Source organism: Ambystoma mexicanum, chromosome 4q (assembly GCF_040938575.1).
Source record: "Ambystoma mexicanum isolate Mex_15411 chromosome 4q, UKY_AmexF1_1, whole genome shotgun sequence".
NCBI classification, from domain to species: Eukaryota; Metazoa; Chordata; class Amphibia; order Caudata; family Ambystomatidae; genus Ambystoma; species Ambystoma mexicanum.
Genome location: NC_090928.1, coordinates 319,622,701 through 319,639,127, shown reverse-complemented (window position 1 = coordinate 319,639,127; position 16,427 = coordinate 319,622,701). Strand labels below are relative to the sequence as shown.

The window sequence follows — 16,427 nt, the reverse complement described above, 5'->3', positions numbered from 1 at the left end:
CTCTGAATGAAACTTACACTTAAGCTTCTCACCAACACCCAAGACGTTGGCCAGTATTAGAGGCAGTGTTTAGTGCCCGTATGCAGGTGTCTGCTGAGCGGGTGCTTAGAGATTATAAATAATGCAAGGTTCATGGTAACTGGTGGATGCTTTCAGTGGAGAAGTATCAATATTTTTCAACTGAATTACATTTAGAAATCGAGTATAGTACGGGTGCCCTAAAGTATAAAATGGCTGTGCTGGTTTCCATTTTTGGTAATGATGGCAGTTAGCTGAAGGTTTTGAATGAACGTGCGGGAAATTGTCCTGTTCGTCTTAGTAATATTTGATTTGCTGGTTTCTCTGCTCTGTGCGTGTGTTTTTAATCTTGAAAACATGAGACTCATCTGCCTATTTAATGCTGCAAGAATGTCAGCGAGGGAGAGTTGCTCCATAAATGCCATCGTCTGATTGATCAGCCCTCGCGCGTATGACACATGTTTTTGTAGTAGTTCACACTGTTTCCTTTATGACGCAGTTTTTTTTCGAGTGGGGTAAGTGCGGCGCGAAAAGAAAACGCGCTGTTGTTTCTGTGCTGAGATTGAGAATTATTGCTAGGCTACGAATTATTGTAGGTCTGAAATGAAATGAAACGCGTGTCCAATGCTCTTCTTTTTTTTTTTTTTTTGTATGTAGTCGGTGTACGGATTACAAAATGACATACGAAGTCACAGTCCGACGCACACACCCGCGCCAGAAGCAAAGGAGCCCACGGAAGATGAATTGCACCAACAGGTTTGCGACAACAAATGCAGGACACCCCTTGAACATCAATCGGGGAGCTGTTGTTATCCTATTACAAAATGCAATTTGAGACATGCAATCTATGACGCCATAGAGATGTTTGGTTGTCCGAGCCCTATGGTTCATTTCAGGGGCGCGGGGCTGGATTTGTCAAGCCACTGAATAGTAAAAATGCAGACAGGTGTTCATGAAATCCACAATGAATATGTATGAAGAAATGTTCATATGTTCAATGTTAAAGTTATTTGTACCGCGCACCGTCACCAACAGAGTTGGTCCCCAGGCGCTCTGGTGGATCTGTAAATGAGAAGGTGGGATGGGTTAGTCGGTGAAGCGGGAGTAGGATAGTGGGATAGTGAGAGGAGTGGTGTTCTGTTGGCAGTTTCAACTCGGTGTACACAGGGAGTGTGAGCTTTGTTGCAAGTATTGGATCGATGTCAGTCCTCGTGTGCTGTTGCTTATGTGTTGTTGCATATACATTCTATGGAGATGTTTACTATGTTTCTTTGGTCAGCCTGAAATTGTTACTGGAGTTTACTGAGTGGTGTGGCTACTATACATGTGTAAGTTAAATACGCTTCTCTTTTATACTCCAGGTATATTTCATTCGAAAAATGTCAATATACTCTTCTGAAAATGTCCGAACGTTTTAGATTGTATTTAATTTTGAGTGTGTGCAAGATTAGAATGGGCTGAGCTGGCTTCCATATGCAGGCCTGGCTTTATGGGCAGGACATGGCAGATGCTAGTAGCTTTGTGGTCCACACACAGCTGATTTTAGGCAGTTGCCCGGGATGCGCAAATCCTGGCCAGACCAAAGAGTGGCATATTGTCCATGAACGCATCAAGGCTCATATTACAGAAAGTTTGCCTAGGTGCAAGTGCAATTAGCATTAGGTTAGCTAAAAATGGTCCTAGCACGAAAGCATATTAATTCATTAATGCATTTTTCCACAAGGGCAAATAAATTGGACTTGGATAAACCTTGCTCTGGTGAAAAAAAAATCACTGAAATAATGTTTGTTGCACTAAGACAACATTTGCCTATGTGCTAATTGCACTTGCGTTGGTACAATGCTTCTGTAACACCGCTTGACATCTGGTTACATCAGTCTTCATACCAGTCATGGGTAACTGTACTGTACCTAAATGTACCAGACTCAGGCCCTGTTGAATATGTGTGGGGGCCCATTTTTTTTTTTTTAAACTTTTTTTTATTGTATACGGTTGATAAAAAAAGAAAACTACAACATGAAACATTTCAAAAAGAAAAGTCTTTAAAAAAGGCACACCAACAAAAAAACAGCATAGAAGAATAAAGCAATCAGAAAGAAAACAATAAATGTAAAACATCCAGTTTAAGCACTTAATATGGACAATACATAAACCCATACAGATATCAAACTAATTATTCAATTTTAAAAGCAGTGGATTTCAAACAGAATATAAGGATCTACTCCAGAGTGATTCATTATTTAACCAATTTACTCCCAAGAACAATTTTCCTAAATAATTAATTTGCTGAAGATTCAATGCAGGACATTCTACAATTAGATGTCTAGCGGTTTCTATTAACTTCCTATACTTGCAAAATCTGCAACAGTACTCTTTTGGAGTTTACCATGCCTCACCTGTGCAAAATCTTAAGAGTAGGGAGCAGATTCCAGCAAAATCCCATAAGAATTGCTCTCCGATTAATACAAGGGAACAAAATCATGTACCAAACGATTACTCCTGATGCCAAACATGGGGTAGCTGTGAAACTTAACAATGGTCTGGACCGAGTCTAAATCATACAGGAGATTTTTAACCTTTTTTGGATTGCCGATAAAGGTTTCCATACCTACATTCGCGATTTCCAAGACTGATTCACAATACACTTGCAATTCCGACACAAAATGTCCTGCCCATAGAATTGCTCGCTTCCACATACAGAGATGCAGGAACAGGAAAAAGTAGTTTCAGATACAACAGCGGAGAGTTCCATTGAACCCGAGCCTTGATCGAAATTAAGCCCAACTCAAATCTGATAGAAGCGAGAGGGACACAATTAGAAACTCCCAGTATTCTCCTCCATGTTTTTGCTTCAATAAGTTCCAGTCATTTGGGAACTACCTTAAAATAAAGTTCCAGGCCATATATAATCTTAGGCACACATTTCCCTTTGTACAATTGTAACACTGGCTTGATGGAATAACAGCCACATTTTTTGTTCATTATAAACAATTGGTTAGAAATAAGAGCCGCCTTCTGGGAGAGAATTTTAAAGTCGCTATAGGAGGCTATAGGAGGCTGGAGCAGCAGAAATAAAAAATCCCAAATAAATCATACTGGGCAAAGGGCAGAGGACCGCATTCTCAGAGGGCCACACCAGATGGATTCTTTTCCTACTAAAACTGAAGACAAGAATTTTAGTTTTAGACAAATTAATATGAATACAATTGTCTTCAGAAAACTTAGAGAAAGAGTTCAATTGATTGATTGTTTTGATTGATTGTTTATTTATATAGTTTATTTATGTATCACCTATACACAATGTGTTTCAATAACCTCTTTATGCCCACCCGTGAATTGTCAAACAATAAAAAGTCATCTGCGTATGCTAAACACGAGATTTTGACATCACCCAGGTTTGAAGAAACAAAAGTGGCAGAGCTCAGATAGTTATTTACATGAGATACATATAAATTAAAGAGGAAGGGTGCCAAAGAGCATCCCTGCCTCAGACCAGAAGGGGTCGAAATATGAGCAAACATAGCGCCTTCCCTGTTCAAACGCACCTGTACTCCTGAATTCTCATGGAGGCCAATAATGAGTTTGAACAAACCCCATGGAATACCCCAGGTGTCCAGCTTCCACCAAAGGCTTTTTCGATCCACTCAATCGAAGGTACCTGATAGATCTATTGATGCAACATAACACAATTCCTGGATAGCCCTTAACACCAAACTGTTAATGTTGGTAGAGTGGGCTTTCTGAAAGGCATCTGGAAATTCTATAGCCTATTCACCGAGATAGACCAAGCCTCCAAATGAGTAAACAAGAGGGATGCAAAGATTTTACTATCCAAATCCAAAAGTGAAATCAGTCTATAATTCTTTGGATCGAATCGTGCACCCCTCTTAAATATGGTGACAACAAAGGCAGTCTGGCAGGAAGGTGGAACAATGTTTGACTGAATTATGCTGTTAAACAGGACAACTAGCGCATTTGTCCAAGTAAAAGGATCTGCCCTTGAGGTATTATTGGTCAAGCTATTTGGATAGGCTGCCCTAGAGCTCTTGGAGGAGTTGATTGGGTCAAAAACCCTTCCTGCATCAGCCCTGACCTTGATCCCCAAGGAGACTTCCGGTGAGTATCTAAGCATTGGAAGTTCCTGCTTGGCTTTACCCAAAGAATAGAGATCAGACAAAGAAACAGACCCATTCTTTTTCCATCACTGTATTAGACTGCGAGAGAATAAGAGGGACATCATTACCATTAATCAGTGACTAGAACGCATCTGCGTCTTTGGTAATTATCACCCGTAGCATTTGTTCTGCGTCCTTCTGGATTAGGGAAGCTTTTTGAATTTATAAAAGTTCTATAATCAAGGCAAGCTGCTGGGGCCCAGAAGAGCTGGAACGCCTGATTGCTCTAATTTCAGAGCCAGTGGTAGATTTCTTTATGGCCACTGATTCATCATAAGCGGTGGATGAAAATTGGGACGTTTTGTTAAACCCGGGGCGCCGGACTTTAATAAATCTGACATAAATACTTCAATTTTCAAATAAAAGTGGTCCACATTAAAGACCATCTTTTTCCATTCAAGGGTGGACGAATTCATCACAATGTTAAGAATGTTGTTTAGGGTCCCTACATTGTGTGGGGACCAACAAATCCTATTACATGCTGTGGAAACTGTCAGATTTGTTGGGCCACCCACTTTTTGTCCTTTGCGCTTAAATTTCAGAATGAAGGTGGCAGACCGAATACTGTGGTCACTCCCCACGTTTTTAGTTATACTAAAGTTGGAACATAGCTCAAAAAGAGCCATGCAGAGTTGCCAGCCGCACAACTCCTATCTGCCCGTTCAGAGGCTTCAATCCCCAGGAGCTGTGGCACAACACCATTTCATCCTCGCCTGAGCTTTAAAATCCAAGCAGGGCGGAGCGAGCAGCATATCCCCTAGGTCTGAAACATGTTCCCCTCAAAATAACCTGCCAGTGCCCATTCTTTGACTGCCAACAGGAGACAAGATAGGTTAAAAAATGTATGAATCCCTCCAATGGACACACTCCCTTATGGCAATAAATATTAACCAACAGGAGACAAAAGTCTTCTCCAGGGACAGAAACTTCTACCACCAAAATTCCATAAAGGGAATTTGAGAATTCTTGAGTGGTCAAGCCCTGACCTGTACCAATTGCAGTAAATGGGCACCCCACTAGGCACCTGCCCACCTTAATAGGTTTAGCTGCTTGAAAAAAATACAAAATCCCTCTAACAGGGGAGGGGTGGTCAACCATGTTTATTGTAAAAAGACAAAGCTGCCTTTTCGCAGAACCAAAATAGTATCCATGTTGGTAAAGAGATGGCGATTACTCCACGAGTTCCAGGATAGACGTATTAAATCCATTTTGCCAACTACTGGGGCTGGCAAACCTGGTTCGTCATCGTGCCATCCCATGTACCCGGGCAGGAGCTGGATCGTAAAACCGCCCCCCTGGGAAACCCTGTCCATCCTGTCTATAGGGCCAGCACATCCATTGCAGATGTTGGTTAGTGGAGCCCTAGAGGAGCTCTTGTCCTAGCAGGTTGCAATGTAAAACCCTATTCATACCCCTTCACAACCTTAAAACCCAACATCTGCAGATTAGTCCTTTCTGACAGGCTCAAGTCCATAACCAATCTTGAGCCAAAATATAGCACAGAATGCTTAAGGTCCCGCCTATCCGGAAAGAACACTTTAGCGAAGTCCAAAGCACGTAAGGACATGAGCTCAGCGAAAATCAGAAGAACATTTGTGTAATTTATACAAATTGGGACTGAATCCCCCAGCAACTTTGAAAGCTCAAGGATATTGCAACCCAGCTGACCTAAATAAGTCAGCCTGGGACCAAAAATTGGCCGATCATTCACGCCACCTGGAACACAGATGGCCAGGATCGGGCCGGGCAGTCAATCTCCAAACCGCACATTCTTTACAGGGCCCTGTAAACTATAGGGCTTGTCTTGACCCCTCGCCCATGATTTTAATTTCATTTTATTGGTATGTTCTTTTAGTGAGGAATTTACAGAGTCAAAACCAGTAGGTGTATGATCCCTCTCGTATCCAAAGGCATGTCATCCCCACTCTGCTCAATAGGTGTATACAATTTGTTGAGAGTTTCCCCAGATTCAAGTTCGAGCCCTCACCCTTAGATCGACCACCTGAGTCAGAAGCTCCCAACGTCACAACTTTATTAATTACCACTGGTAAAAGACTAGAGACTGGTGGTGCGACAATCCCCAGGGGACACTGATCCTCCTCAGGGCCATTTCCCCTCAGTTTGTGCACCCGTATCTTGGTCCCACTTGTTTAGGAGGGGGTTTTACTCGACCCCCTAAGGGACATCAACAGACGGTTTCTTAAGATAATATGGGCACTGGGGAGGTGGAGTCTCTTTCATCAGAACTTCAGGATCTGTGAATATTACATTCAACCCAGTGTGCCCCCCTACCTCCACCCTGCCCCATAATGGGACCCTCACTGCCTCCACCTCAGAACAATTACCACCCGGGGAGCCCCTTAGGGGCTATAGCATGCAAATAGGCCCCTCTAGGGTTTATATAAACCGCAACATTCTGAGAAGAGACCCCAAGCCCCCCGTGTCCAACAGCTGAGAGGGCTTGGGTGATGACACTTCTTAGTGGCTAGGCCCCAACTTCTTTGTGCATGGACACTTCACTGGAAGCTTCCTCTGCAAGCCGAATCAGGATCTGCTGCAGCTGCTTCTTTCTGCAAGTCCCCACTTTTTTAAACAGGAATCATAAGGTTGCGCATATATTTACGTGATGAAATGTTTTTCCTTTGCGCCTGCTTCTGTTTTTTCAACTTCTTCCCCCTCCCACCTTTTGGCGAGGTAGTAGCTAGTGGGTCTGAAGCCCCCTCTTCCCCGTCGTGCAGGTTCAGGTTTTCTAAAGGTACCCCTCCTGGGTTGCAGGTCCCCCCTCCTGGGCCCTCCTCAGGCCTTGTAGTCTGGGGCCCTATCTCCAGAACCGGGTCCTCTATGACAATGTGGTCTTCTTTGTCCGACTCAATAGGATGTTCCCATTACTTTGTCCAGAGGGAAACCGGTCCTACGGAAACTATATGTCCCAAACAGGCCTCCAGATCTTCAACGTTTGTGTTGATAGAGGTCAGCATCAAAGCATGCGTCTTCACTTCCTCCCAGATACTGTCATATCTGTATATCATTGTCTTGTTTTATTAAGCTATAACTCAAATCACCAATAACAGCTTCCCCCAGGCAATTCTCAAACGGTATACAAAAAGAGTTCCAATCGCTGGCAAGCAAATTTTCATCAGCAGTTGGCTCAATTTGATATAATTCGAGTACATTGGCAAGCCTACCAAGAACGCTCCCTAAATCGACAGAATATGATGGATGCCAACTATCAATATCCGATTCACTACAGAATTATTTAAAACTTGGATTTACATGGCTAAGACACCCCACAGATCCGTATAAACAAGCCTTCCACTTGGTTCAAAACCCTGCTGCAACACTATACATAGACTATATATAGACCACCAGCCGGTCTACCTCCCTTTTCTATAATAGCAGGCTGCTGGAATATGCAAGGCCCACCCCAAAGCAACATTTCTAATGCACATGTTTCTTGCGTGAGGACAATTGTATACCCACTCAATATTTGAGTGATTTTGTTGTCTTGTACTAATTTGCCAAAACCCCAGACATTCCAAGAGGCAACACTTACATTCCATGTATGTAAACCTAAATCCAAGTTTCTTTTGGGGTCAGACACATACCACTGTTACGTAGTTGTCTTAGTAGTTTGAATCTCCGGGTGCCAGTACCACTTTTTTGCATTAACAGAACTGCCAGTTGTGAGTCAAGAAAATCCATCATCCTGCTATCATCACTCATTGAGCGCAGTATAGTGAGATTTTCCATTGTAGATACTCCCCTCTTCTTCACCCGTTGACCCGAGACAAATATGCTTTTCTTCCCAAGGACCTCTGCAAATTGGCAAGAACAGTTAATAATTCACCTACATAAAAATGACACTGGATGCAAAGACAAAATGAAATTTCTGTTGTTGCTAGTGTGTCCTAACATGGCTTAACTACTATAAAAAAGAGACAAAAAAAACCTTTTCTTTCTCCTTCATGTTTTCCAGATAACGTTTTGGCAAGTGCAGTTAGACCGACATAGATTAAAAATGTCAAAGGTCGCAGACAGGTATGTATTTACTAGATTTCATTCGTTTTCCTTCTCAAAGTCACTCTGCTGGGGTATTTTTGTAGTATGCTGCATCGCTGGATAAGTATAAAAAACGCCATGTTCTATAAACATACTCTCCAACACATAAAGTTAACATCAACGAGGTATGTTTGTATGGCACCATTTGGCATGTGGCATTTAGACCGTACCGGGGTAGCTGTTGGTGCCAGGCAGTAGCTAAATAACATACAACACCTTTGTACCCTGCACTGCATGAAGTCCAATGGACCCTGCTACACTCAGTTTTCTGGTGTTTTTCCACCCAGTGGGGGCTACTCACAACTCAAGTGAATTGCAGCATCTCCACCTTTGTGGAAGACTATTTCTGTACAACAAACGTTTTAGCCAAGCTGATGACACAGCAGTAGGGTGATGTCCTCATCTAGGGACAGTCTAGGGACAGTATTGGGCCAAGTGGCCTATATAGGATGTGGATGGTGAGTGAGGCAGTATTTACAAAGGAGAGTGTTATGGATAGTGATTCTCCTGAGTGGAGGGATGAGTTCACGTTTTGGCGATGAGTGCTACACCTCCTCCTTTTGCCAGAGGTCTGTCTTTTCTGAAGATGGTGTAGCCCTCAGGGATAGCTAGTGAGGGGGCTGGGCCGGAAGCTGCATGCAGCCACGTTTCTGTGACAGCTAATAGGTCAAGTTGGTTGGAGGTGATGAAATCTGAGATGTTGAGTGTGTGGGCTAGGAGCGATCTTCCATTGATTAGGCATCCATGGATGTTTGTTGAGGTGGAACTCTATCTGTTTGCACTATTGCAGTGGTAGTTGAGTGGGTCTTGGGGTAGAGGGACATATTGTGGTCTATGGGTGCCAGGTTAGGTTCAGATAGTTATTCGATAGTTGTTCTGTTTCTAATGGGGCCAGGACATTCATTATGATATTGGCAGTGGGGTTAGTTATTTATGGCTCATATACGGAGTCCATGGCAGGACTCGCTAGGCAATGGTCATGTGATGTTGCAGCATTGGGATTCGCTATGCTAGGGTCACACATTGTGGCAACAGTGGGATTCGCTAGGCAAGGGTCACACATTGTAGCAACAGTGGGATTCGCTAGGCAAGTGTCACACATGGTAGCAACAGTGTGGTTGACTGGGCAAGAGTCAGACAGTGTAGCAGCAGTGGGGTTCACTAGGCAAGGGTCGAACATTGAAGCAACATTGGGGTTCACTAGGCAGGGGTCACACATTGTAGCAACAGTAGGATTCACTAGCCAAGGGTCACAAATTGTAGCAACAGTGGGGTTCTCTAGGCAGGGGTCACACATTGTAGCAGCAGTAGGATTCACTAGGCAGGGGTCACAGATTGTAGCAACAGTGGGGTTCACTAGGCAAGGGTCACACATTGTAGCAACAGTGGGGTTCACTAGGCATAAGTCATATATGGTATGTACATTGGGATTCTTGATGCATGGTTTGCACGTTGAGACATTTTCAAACATGGTTGTAACATTTTTAGAGCAAGGTTTGCACATTGTGATATCAGAGGGCTCTTGCAGGTAAGTCGCATGACTGTAGTTAGGGTTGGTGGTGGGGAAGTGCTCATGTGTGGAGCTTTGTATTTGGGCATTTGGAGCAAGTTTTTTGTTCCTCATTGAAGCTGCTAGATGATTTCTAGTAAGGAGGAGTGGTGAAGGTGAACAGTATGCCAGGGTGAGTCAGGTGGGGGTACGTTGTGATGGCATGGGGTGGTTCCTTGTAACTTACTTTTCTCACCAGGGTGTGCACGCGTAGGTGTGTGGTGGCCCGATGGGCTTACTGTGGACTCTCTGTAGAGGTGGGCTAGGTGTCGGGGGCTTCTATAGATGCAGGCCGTGTATTTGGGCAGGCGTTCCTTTAGTGACCGTAGGTTAGGTGCTGCTTCTGCCGCCGCAACCATATTTCATTGGACTTTACTCTGAAAAGGATAATCGCTCAGCACAGCTGGGAGAAATATAGAAGGCAGTGGAGGGGTTTGGGCAGGTAGAGAGTTGGACATGCGTATGCTCCAGATTATTAACCGCTTACCCAGCAACTCTTGATGATGGTCGTGCGTGGGCTTAGCTAGCTGTGCGGCACTCCGTGGTCTTACAGGGCCACACAGGAAGGAGCCTTATTTCTGGGCATTCAGAGGGGGCCGGCTACACCTGCCGGCGCTCCCTCATTGGCAGTATTGTAGGGTGTTGTGGGCAATCGCGAGGATGAAGGAGGGCTTGGTGTGCCCAGGGCAGTGTGTCATTACGGTGGTGGCTATCTTCAAATGTAGAATGCACGCCCACTAAATGTGGTTTTACTTTGTAGTATTTAAATAACAACATTGAGTGTATATAAAGTAAGCATTTTAATTGGAGACCTGGTTGAACTGGAACAGTTTTAGCATGATCTTCCATTGACTATAGTTTAAAAGAGAATTGTTTCTTTATACCAATGGGAAAGCATTGATTCTTGTTTTAGCTCTCATTTTGGTGCTAAATTGGTTGTTGCCTGTCACTTTGAAGGTGCAGTTTAAAAAAAGAGCATCTTGTTGAAAGAAATCTTCCTGGGAAATGGCATTGATGGATATTGAATACAAAGAAATGCTTTCTTTTGTTTACCTGGCTGCGTATTGACTACCTCCCGAACATTCTGACTGGCTGAGAGGAGGTCAATAAGGATTCCAATTCGATAATTAGCCTTCATACAAAATCAATCATACAATTACAAACTAAATATATGGTGTGAAAATAACCCCATGGCGTCTAGTCGCATTCATGAATTCAATAAACATTCTCGTCATTATATTAAACTGTGCAGGACACCCTTCTGCTGGCATAATTCTTTCCTTCCAAAAGCATAACTTTACCATTTTCTTTTACGAAGGGAGGACCTTTTCTTTTCTTCCAATTCTTTTCATTTTTATAGGCGCCAGAGTGCAAGGAGGAGAGTGCAAAGTTTCAAAGGGGGATGCGCCAAAAGGTGCAGGTGTGCAAGAGAATCAGAAGGGGAAGAGAGAAAGGGAGGAAGCCATTGATAGAGAGTGCCATTGATGCTGAGCAAGAGGAAAATGAGCGAGAAAGAGTGAGAGGATAAGGAAAAAAGGGTGAGTGTGAGAGGAAGGATGAGAGAGGCAGAGAGAAGTGGTAGGGGTATGGTGCATAGGTGGGTGCCGAGAGAGTGTGGGAGGGGTAGGTTTGCATAGGCAGATAAAACAGGGATAGGATGGATGGATGTGGGCAGAGAGAGCAGAAGATGTTGGGTGGGCAGGAGCAGAGACCGCAGAAGGGGGTTGTTGGATGGTGCAGAGATAAAGGGGGTGGGTGGACAGGGCAGAGAGAGTTGGGGGTTGGCAGGGCTTAGAGAGTTGGGGGTGTGGTGCAGAGAGAGTTGTGTGAGTGAGGGTGGCAAAGTTGGTAGGGGCATAGAGAGTGTGAGTAGGGTGGGAGGGCGGAGGCACAAAGAGCAGTAGGGATTGGTTGGGCAGGGCAGAGATAGCAGAAGGGGGTGGTTGGATGGGGCAGAGACAGAAAAGGGGGTGGGTGGGCAGGGGCAGAGAGAGTTGGGGGTGGTTGGGGCAGAGTGAGTTGCGGGTGTTGGGCAGAGAGGATTGGGGGTTGGGTGGAGGCAGAGAGAGTTGGGGGGTGGGTGGGGACAGAGAGTTTGGGGGTGGTTGGGGATAGAGAGAATTGGGAATGGGTGGGTGAGTGCTGATAGTTGGTTGCAGGCAGAGAACATGAAGAAAAAAGCAGCCTCGGGAGAGCCCATCAAAAGTACCCGAAATGGCCCCAGTAAAACCCAACCAGCACATGCAATGGGGGTGGAGTGGGGTGGGGTAGAGAGAGTGGGTGTGGGGTGGGTGGAAGTTGAAAGGGTAGGGTTGGATGGGGGTAGAGACGCAGCTTCTAAAGGACTAGAGGACTAAAAAAAACAGTTCTGCTCATAACAGTTGCCCTACAATATCTAAATTGTAGGTGAAATAGCCCAAAATGGTCCATTAGCAAATCACTGCACGGCTGTGAAATGGAAAGCCTGGTACCAACGTGCTTCTTACAAAGCTGCTGATTGGAGTGAATATTGTTAGGGAACCCTTCATTGGGGGTAGTATAGCGGACGAGTTTGGAAAAAATAAACTTTAGTGAGTCCGCATTTTCCTTCCTTGGCATTGCCTTAGCTATGCCAACCAGAAATTCTCAGTTCAGAACCCCCTTCCCTTTCTCTCTCTTCTGTAACAATGGTTTTGGAAAGTGTGCCACAAGCGCCACAGAAAGTCACCAAAACCAAAAATGATAGCAAGCACTCCTTCCCAATCGAAATCTTCAAGCAAGTAATGGCAAAAATAGCACAACGTATATCTACTAAATTACGAACGGCAACTTAGGTTGCAGTAAAAACGTGTGATGAAGTGTAATGTAAGGTGGTCTTTCATAGCACGCCATTGCCATTCTGGCAGCCTCTTTGCACAGGGGTCTGCTGTGAAAGTGGTGGGGTTTGGGTGTTAATAGTTATTATTGCCATAGAGCATACGGTAAACTCTCTGTTATGGTTTCCTGTCATGTCTACTTCTAGAAAAGCCCTATTTCATTAAGTAGTTGGGGTTTCCGGTATATTGTCAGCCCAATTATTAAATGGGTTTGCCATAGCCTTCAGCAACAAAGTGCTTCATATCCAATATCTCAGAGTGAGCCCTAGTGCTTGCTTGAATATTATATATCTAATATCTCAGAGTGAGCCCTAGTGCTTGTTTGAATATTACATATCTAACATCTCACAGTGAGCCCTAGTGCTTGCTTGAATATTACATATCTAATATCTCAGAGTGAGCCCTAGTGCTTGCTTGAATATTATATATCTAATATCTCACTCAGAGTGAGCACTAACTACTGAATTGCCAGGTCTAAACTCAAATGAATGTAAATGCATATAGAAAGCATTTTTGGAGAGTTATTCCTGCACTCTAATTGCTCATTGAACTACATTATACTTACCATCAAGCAAGTGGCCAGTACAGCATAGGGGAGCATCCTACCAGACCTTTAAAGAGATATCAGAATGGAGCGCTTGCCATGTGCCATGGGAAACCTGGGAATCGGTAGCTGCCATCTCATTCCACTCCAGGTTCTCCTGAATGCTTGGAAGCCCTTTAGAAAACGTCCTAAAAATGCTTTTGGTCGCAAGACTTTAGTGTTCGCCATTCTATGCATCTTAAAAAGGAAGGATGACAAAAGCGGCAGATACATGCTCCAGTGGGATTAAAGGCTTCACACAATTATTCTGAGCAGCCCAATGAAAAGCTAGCCTCCAACAACTCTCTATATAGCTGCCTTAGGTGAATGTCCTACCCGATAGCCTGATGGGTGCATAGTGAACGCGGCATTCCCCACATCTCCAGTAATGGGAGCACTATTCGGAAGCGGATAGGGATGTTCCGGTGAGAAATGTAGGCGAGCATGCATGTGTGCATGATGCATCCCAGCAGCAGAGCAGAGACACTATGTAATAGCTGCCACTCCTAACCTGCCATTTACACGCTCCCCTATTCAGGGCACAGCCTGTGTCTGTAGGCCTTGCATGCATGCCACTACACCATGCCATTCAGCACAATGGACATCCCCTGTGCGAAGGTATATCTGTATCAAATTGTTCTATGTGTGATGTAAATCTGATGTCCACTCCAAGAACACAGCACAGATATGGTATTTTCATCCATGTGCAGAATGCCAATAGATAGGAACCACTCACTTTAACCATTTTTTATTTATTTATGTACTTATATCCATGGCTTTGATTTACAGTTGAAATGCAATACATTTTACTATGCATAAGACAAATGGTTCTGTGTAGTTCCATTCATCTCTCCTAGTTTGCACACCATTTGCACACCATTTGTTTGTCCCTTTTTTCCCATTGCCCTTTTCGTGAACTGCATGTTTCATTCACATGAAGGTCCTGGCATACCCCCACGTCCTGTGTTGCCAATGGGGTCCCATATGACCCTCTAACTTTCCTGTGCTCCTCTCCCTGCCTGGACTGTCTTGCCCCCATTCCGAGCTATGACACTGTGACAGACTGCCATCTGGCATGTGTGCAAACGCCATTGCTTTTTTGATTTTTATTAATATATAAAATGACGCAGGTAATTCTGTCTCTAAAAAGGAGGCCTGCTGAACAGGCACCTCTTTCATACAAGCTCTATGTAAAAGCATAGTGCATACATGTACTTGTGCTGCACCAGTCTCCTGGCTTCTGCAGCTTCTGCGCGCAAATGGCACAGGACAGGAAGAAATAGAACGTGTGCATTTCTTGCAGCTGCTGGGACACCAAGCTATTGCAGGTAGTGGTAGCATTTTAGTTTCTGCACCTCAGATCTAAAATTTAATAATTGCCTGCATAATCAGTCTGGTGGCAGGGTAATCTCCAAAATAAGACATACCTTGTTATGGTATGGTGACTAATACGAGCACATATTTATTAAAGCAACAGAAATTCAATATCGTGCAAGGGTCAGTCATGTGAGCCAAGGCCCCCTGATATCAGGGCAATGTGTGTTCATGGCTAGCCTGGATGTCTCCACGGTTGTCAGTCAGACAATAGCCAGGATGGTATTGATTTCCAGGGAGGAAGGATAACCCCTTCCCTCAAAGGCAAGGACTTGTTAGCAACAGATCCCCTGGGACTCTGTGCTTCAAAGGCACCACTGACATAACAAAACCAGCCTCACAGCAGGGTGCTGCACACCAAAGAGCCTTTGAAGTCAGCATGCTTGGAAAGGGGCAGTGTTGGAGTAGGCAGAGAGGGAAGGAGGCCCGAGAAGGGGTTTCACAATCTTGGTTTTCTGTGTGGCTCCCTTCCTTCCTGCCTCCTCAGATCCTGCCAAAAAACAAGGGTCACTTGTTACAACCCGAGGGATTAGACTCCTTACATCCATCTTGCTTTGAGCTTTCTCCTCTGACATTTTGCCTTTATAAGGGTGGACCCTCTCCTTCCTTGTTTCTACTTTAGACATCAGGAAGAAGAATTCACCTTTTAATCTCTTTTGAGAGTGCAGACCCTTCTAGGCCCTCTCCCATAGAAGGCATCAAAGGCAGATGAAAGCTCTGCTACCTAACCATCCTCAGAGCACATTGGAGTAAACTGCTGTGGACCAAGAACTGCCACACTGCCAGCTGTACCAGAACTAGACTCTTCACTGGAGGTGCCAGCCAAGAAGAACTCCGCTTGACCTAGAGCCACTGCAAATGGAACTCACAGCACCCAGAAGCCCGGAAGCAGCTTCAATCCTTTTATACCACTTCAAACTGTCTTTCAGCCTCTTTGACCGTGTTCTAGGCCCTTCAAGCCACCACAGGACCCAAGTTGCTGCTGTTGACCCTCTAAGACAACTTCAAACTGCTTGCTGCATCTCGAGCCACACAGGCGCGAGTTCAACCCATTGCTGAGGACCGTCTTGAAGAGACCCAATGGCAGGTTTAACCTTCAAGGAATCAACTGACTTGAGCATTGACTCCACCTGCTGTAAGACATCAGTCTTGCTGTCACAAATGCCAAGTCGACCCAGAAGAAAACATTGTATAGCTGCTGACTCAACTGCTACTCAAACCATGAGACGACATTGAACTCACTCTCGTAAACACTGTCTTCACCGTTTGGGGGCATGAACCATCGAACTGACTCGATGCCAACCGCCAGTGGGATCATATCGACTCGAACAGTCTTGATATTGGCTCTATCAGAGCTAACGGCTGAGAAGCCTGGTTCAACACCAGAGGCATTGCTGGGGGGTGGCTTAAGGGGCCATAGCCCCAGGTCTTTTAGTTGTAGCCCCTAAAATCTCAGGGTCTGCAACCAAAAGGCTAGCTAGCCCTGAGTCCCGACAATCCCAGCATTAGTGTAGCCCCGGATATTTTCCAGACCTAGCAACACCCCTGTTCAATACTGTCGAACCTCCAAAACACAAGAACAATATACTGTTAAGAAGCCATGTCCCCCTGATTGATCCCGTTTTCGAGCCCCCAGTGACCTGTAAGCCCTCTTTTCCACCATGGTTCTCAAGCATATAACTTTGAACATTGACATTGGTGCAATTTTATGTCCAGAACACCCTGCTCAAGTATCCAGAATGCCATTTATAAAACAATCATTTGCATTTTCTGAGCTATGTATAGACGCATATGTTTTTGCTACTGTCTGTGGT

The 16,427-nt window shown here is 44.6% G+C and overlaps 1 protein-coding gene across 4 annotated transcripts in view; it reads left to right on the top strand.

Annotated features, from left to right (window-relative positions):
* The window catches only part of RGS7 (regulator of G protein signaling 7), a 2,057,596-nt gene that overhangs the window by 1,696,430 nt on the left and 344,739 nt on the right, over positions 1 to 16,427 (top strand). For all 4 annotated transcript variants that reach the window (XM_069607899.1, XM_069607897.1, XM_069607898.1 and 1 more), the window contains exons 11-12: positions 676 to 774; positions 8,170 to 8,231. In XM_069607899.1, coding sequence (XP_069464000.1) covers positions 676 to 774; positions 8,170 to 8,231 — 161 coding nt within the window. The remainder of the gene's footprint in view (positions 1 to 675; positions 775 to 8,169; positions 8,232 to 16,427) is intronic.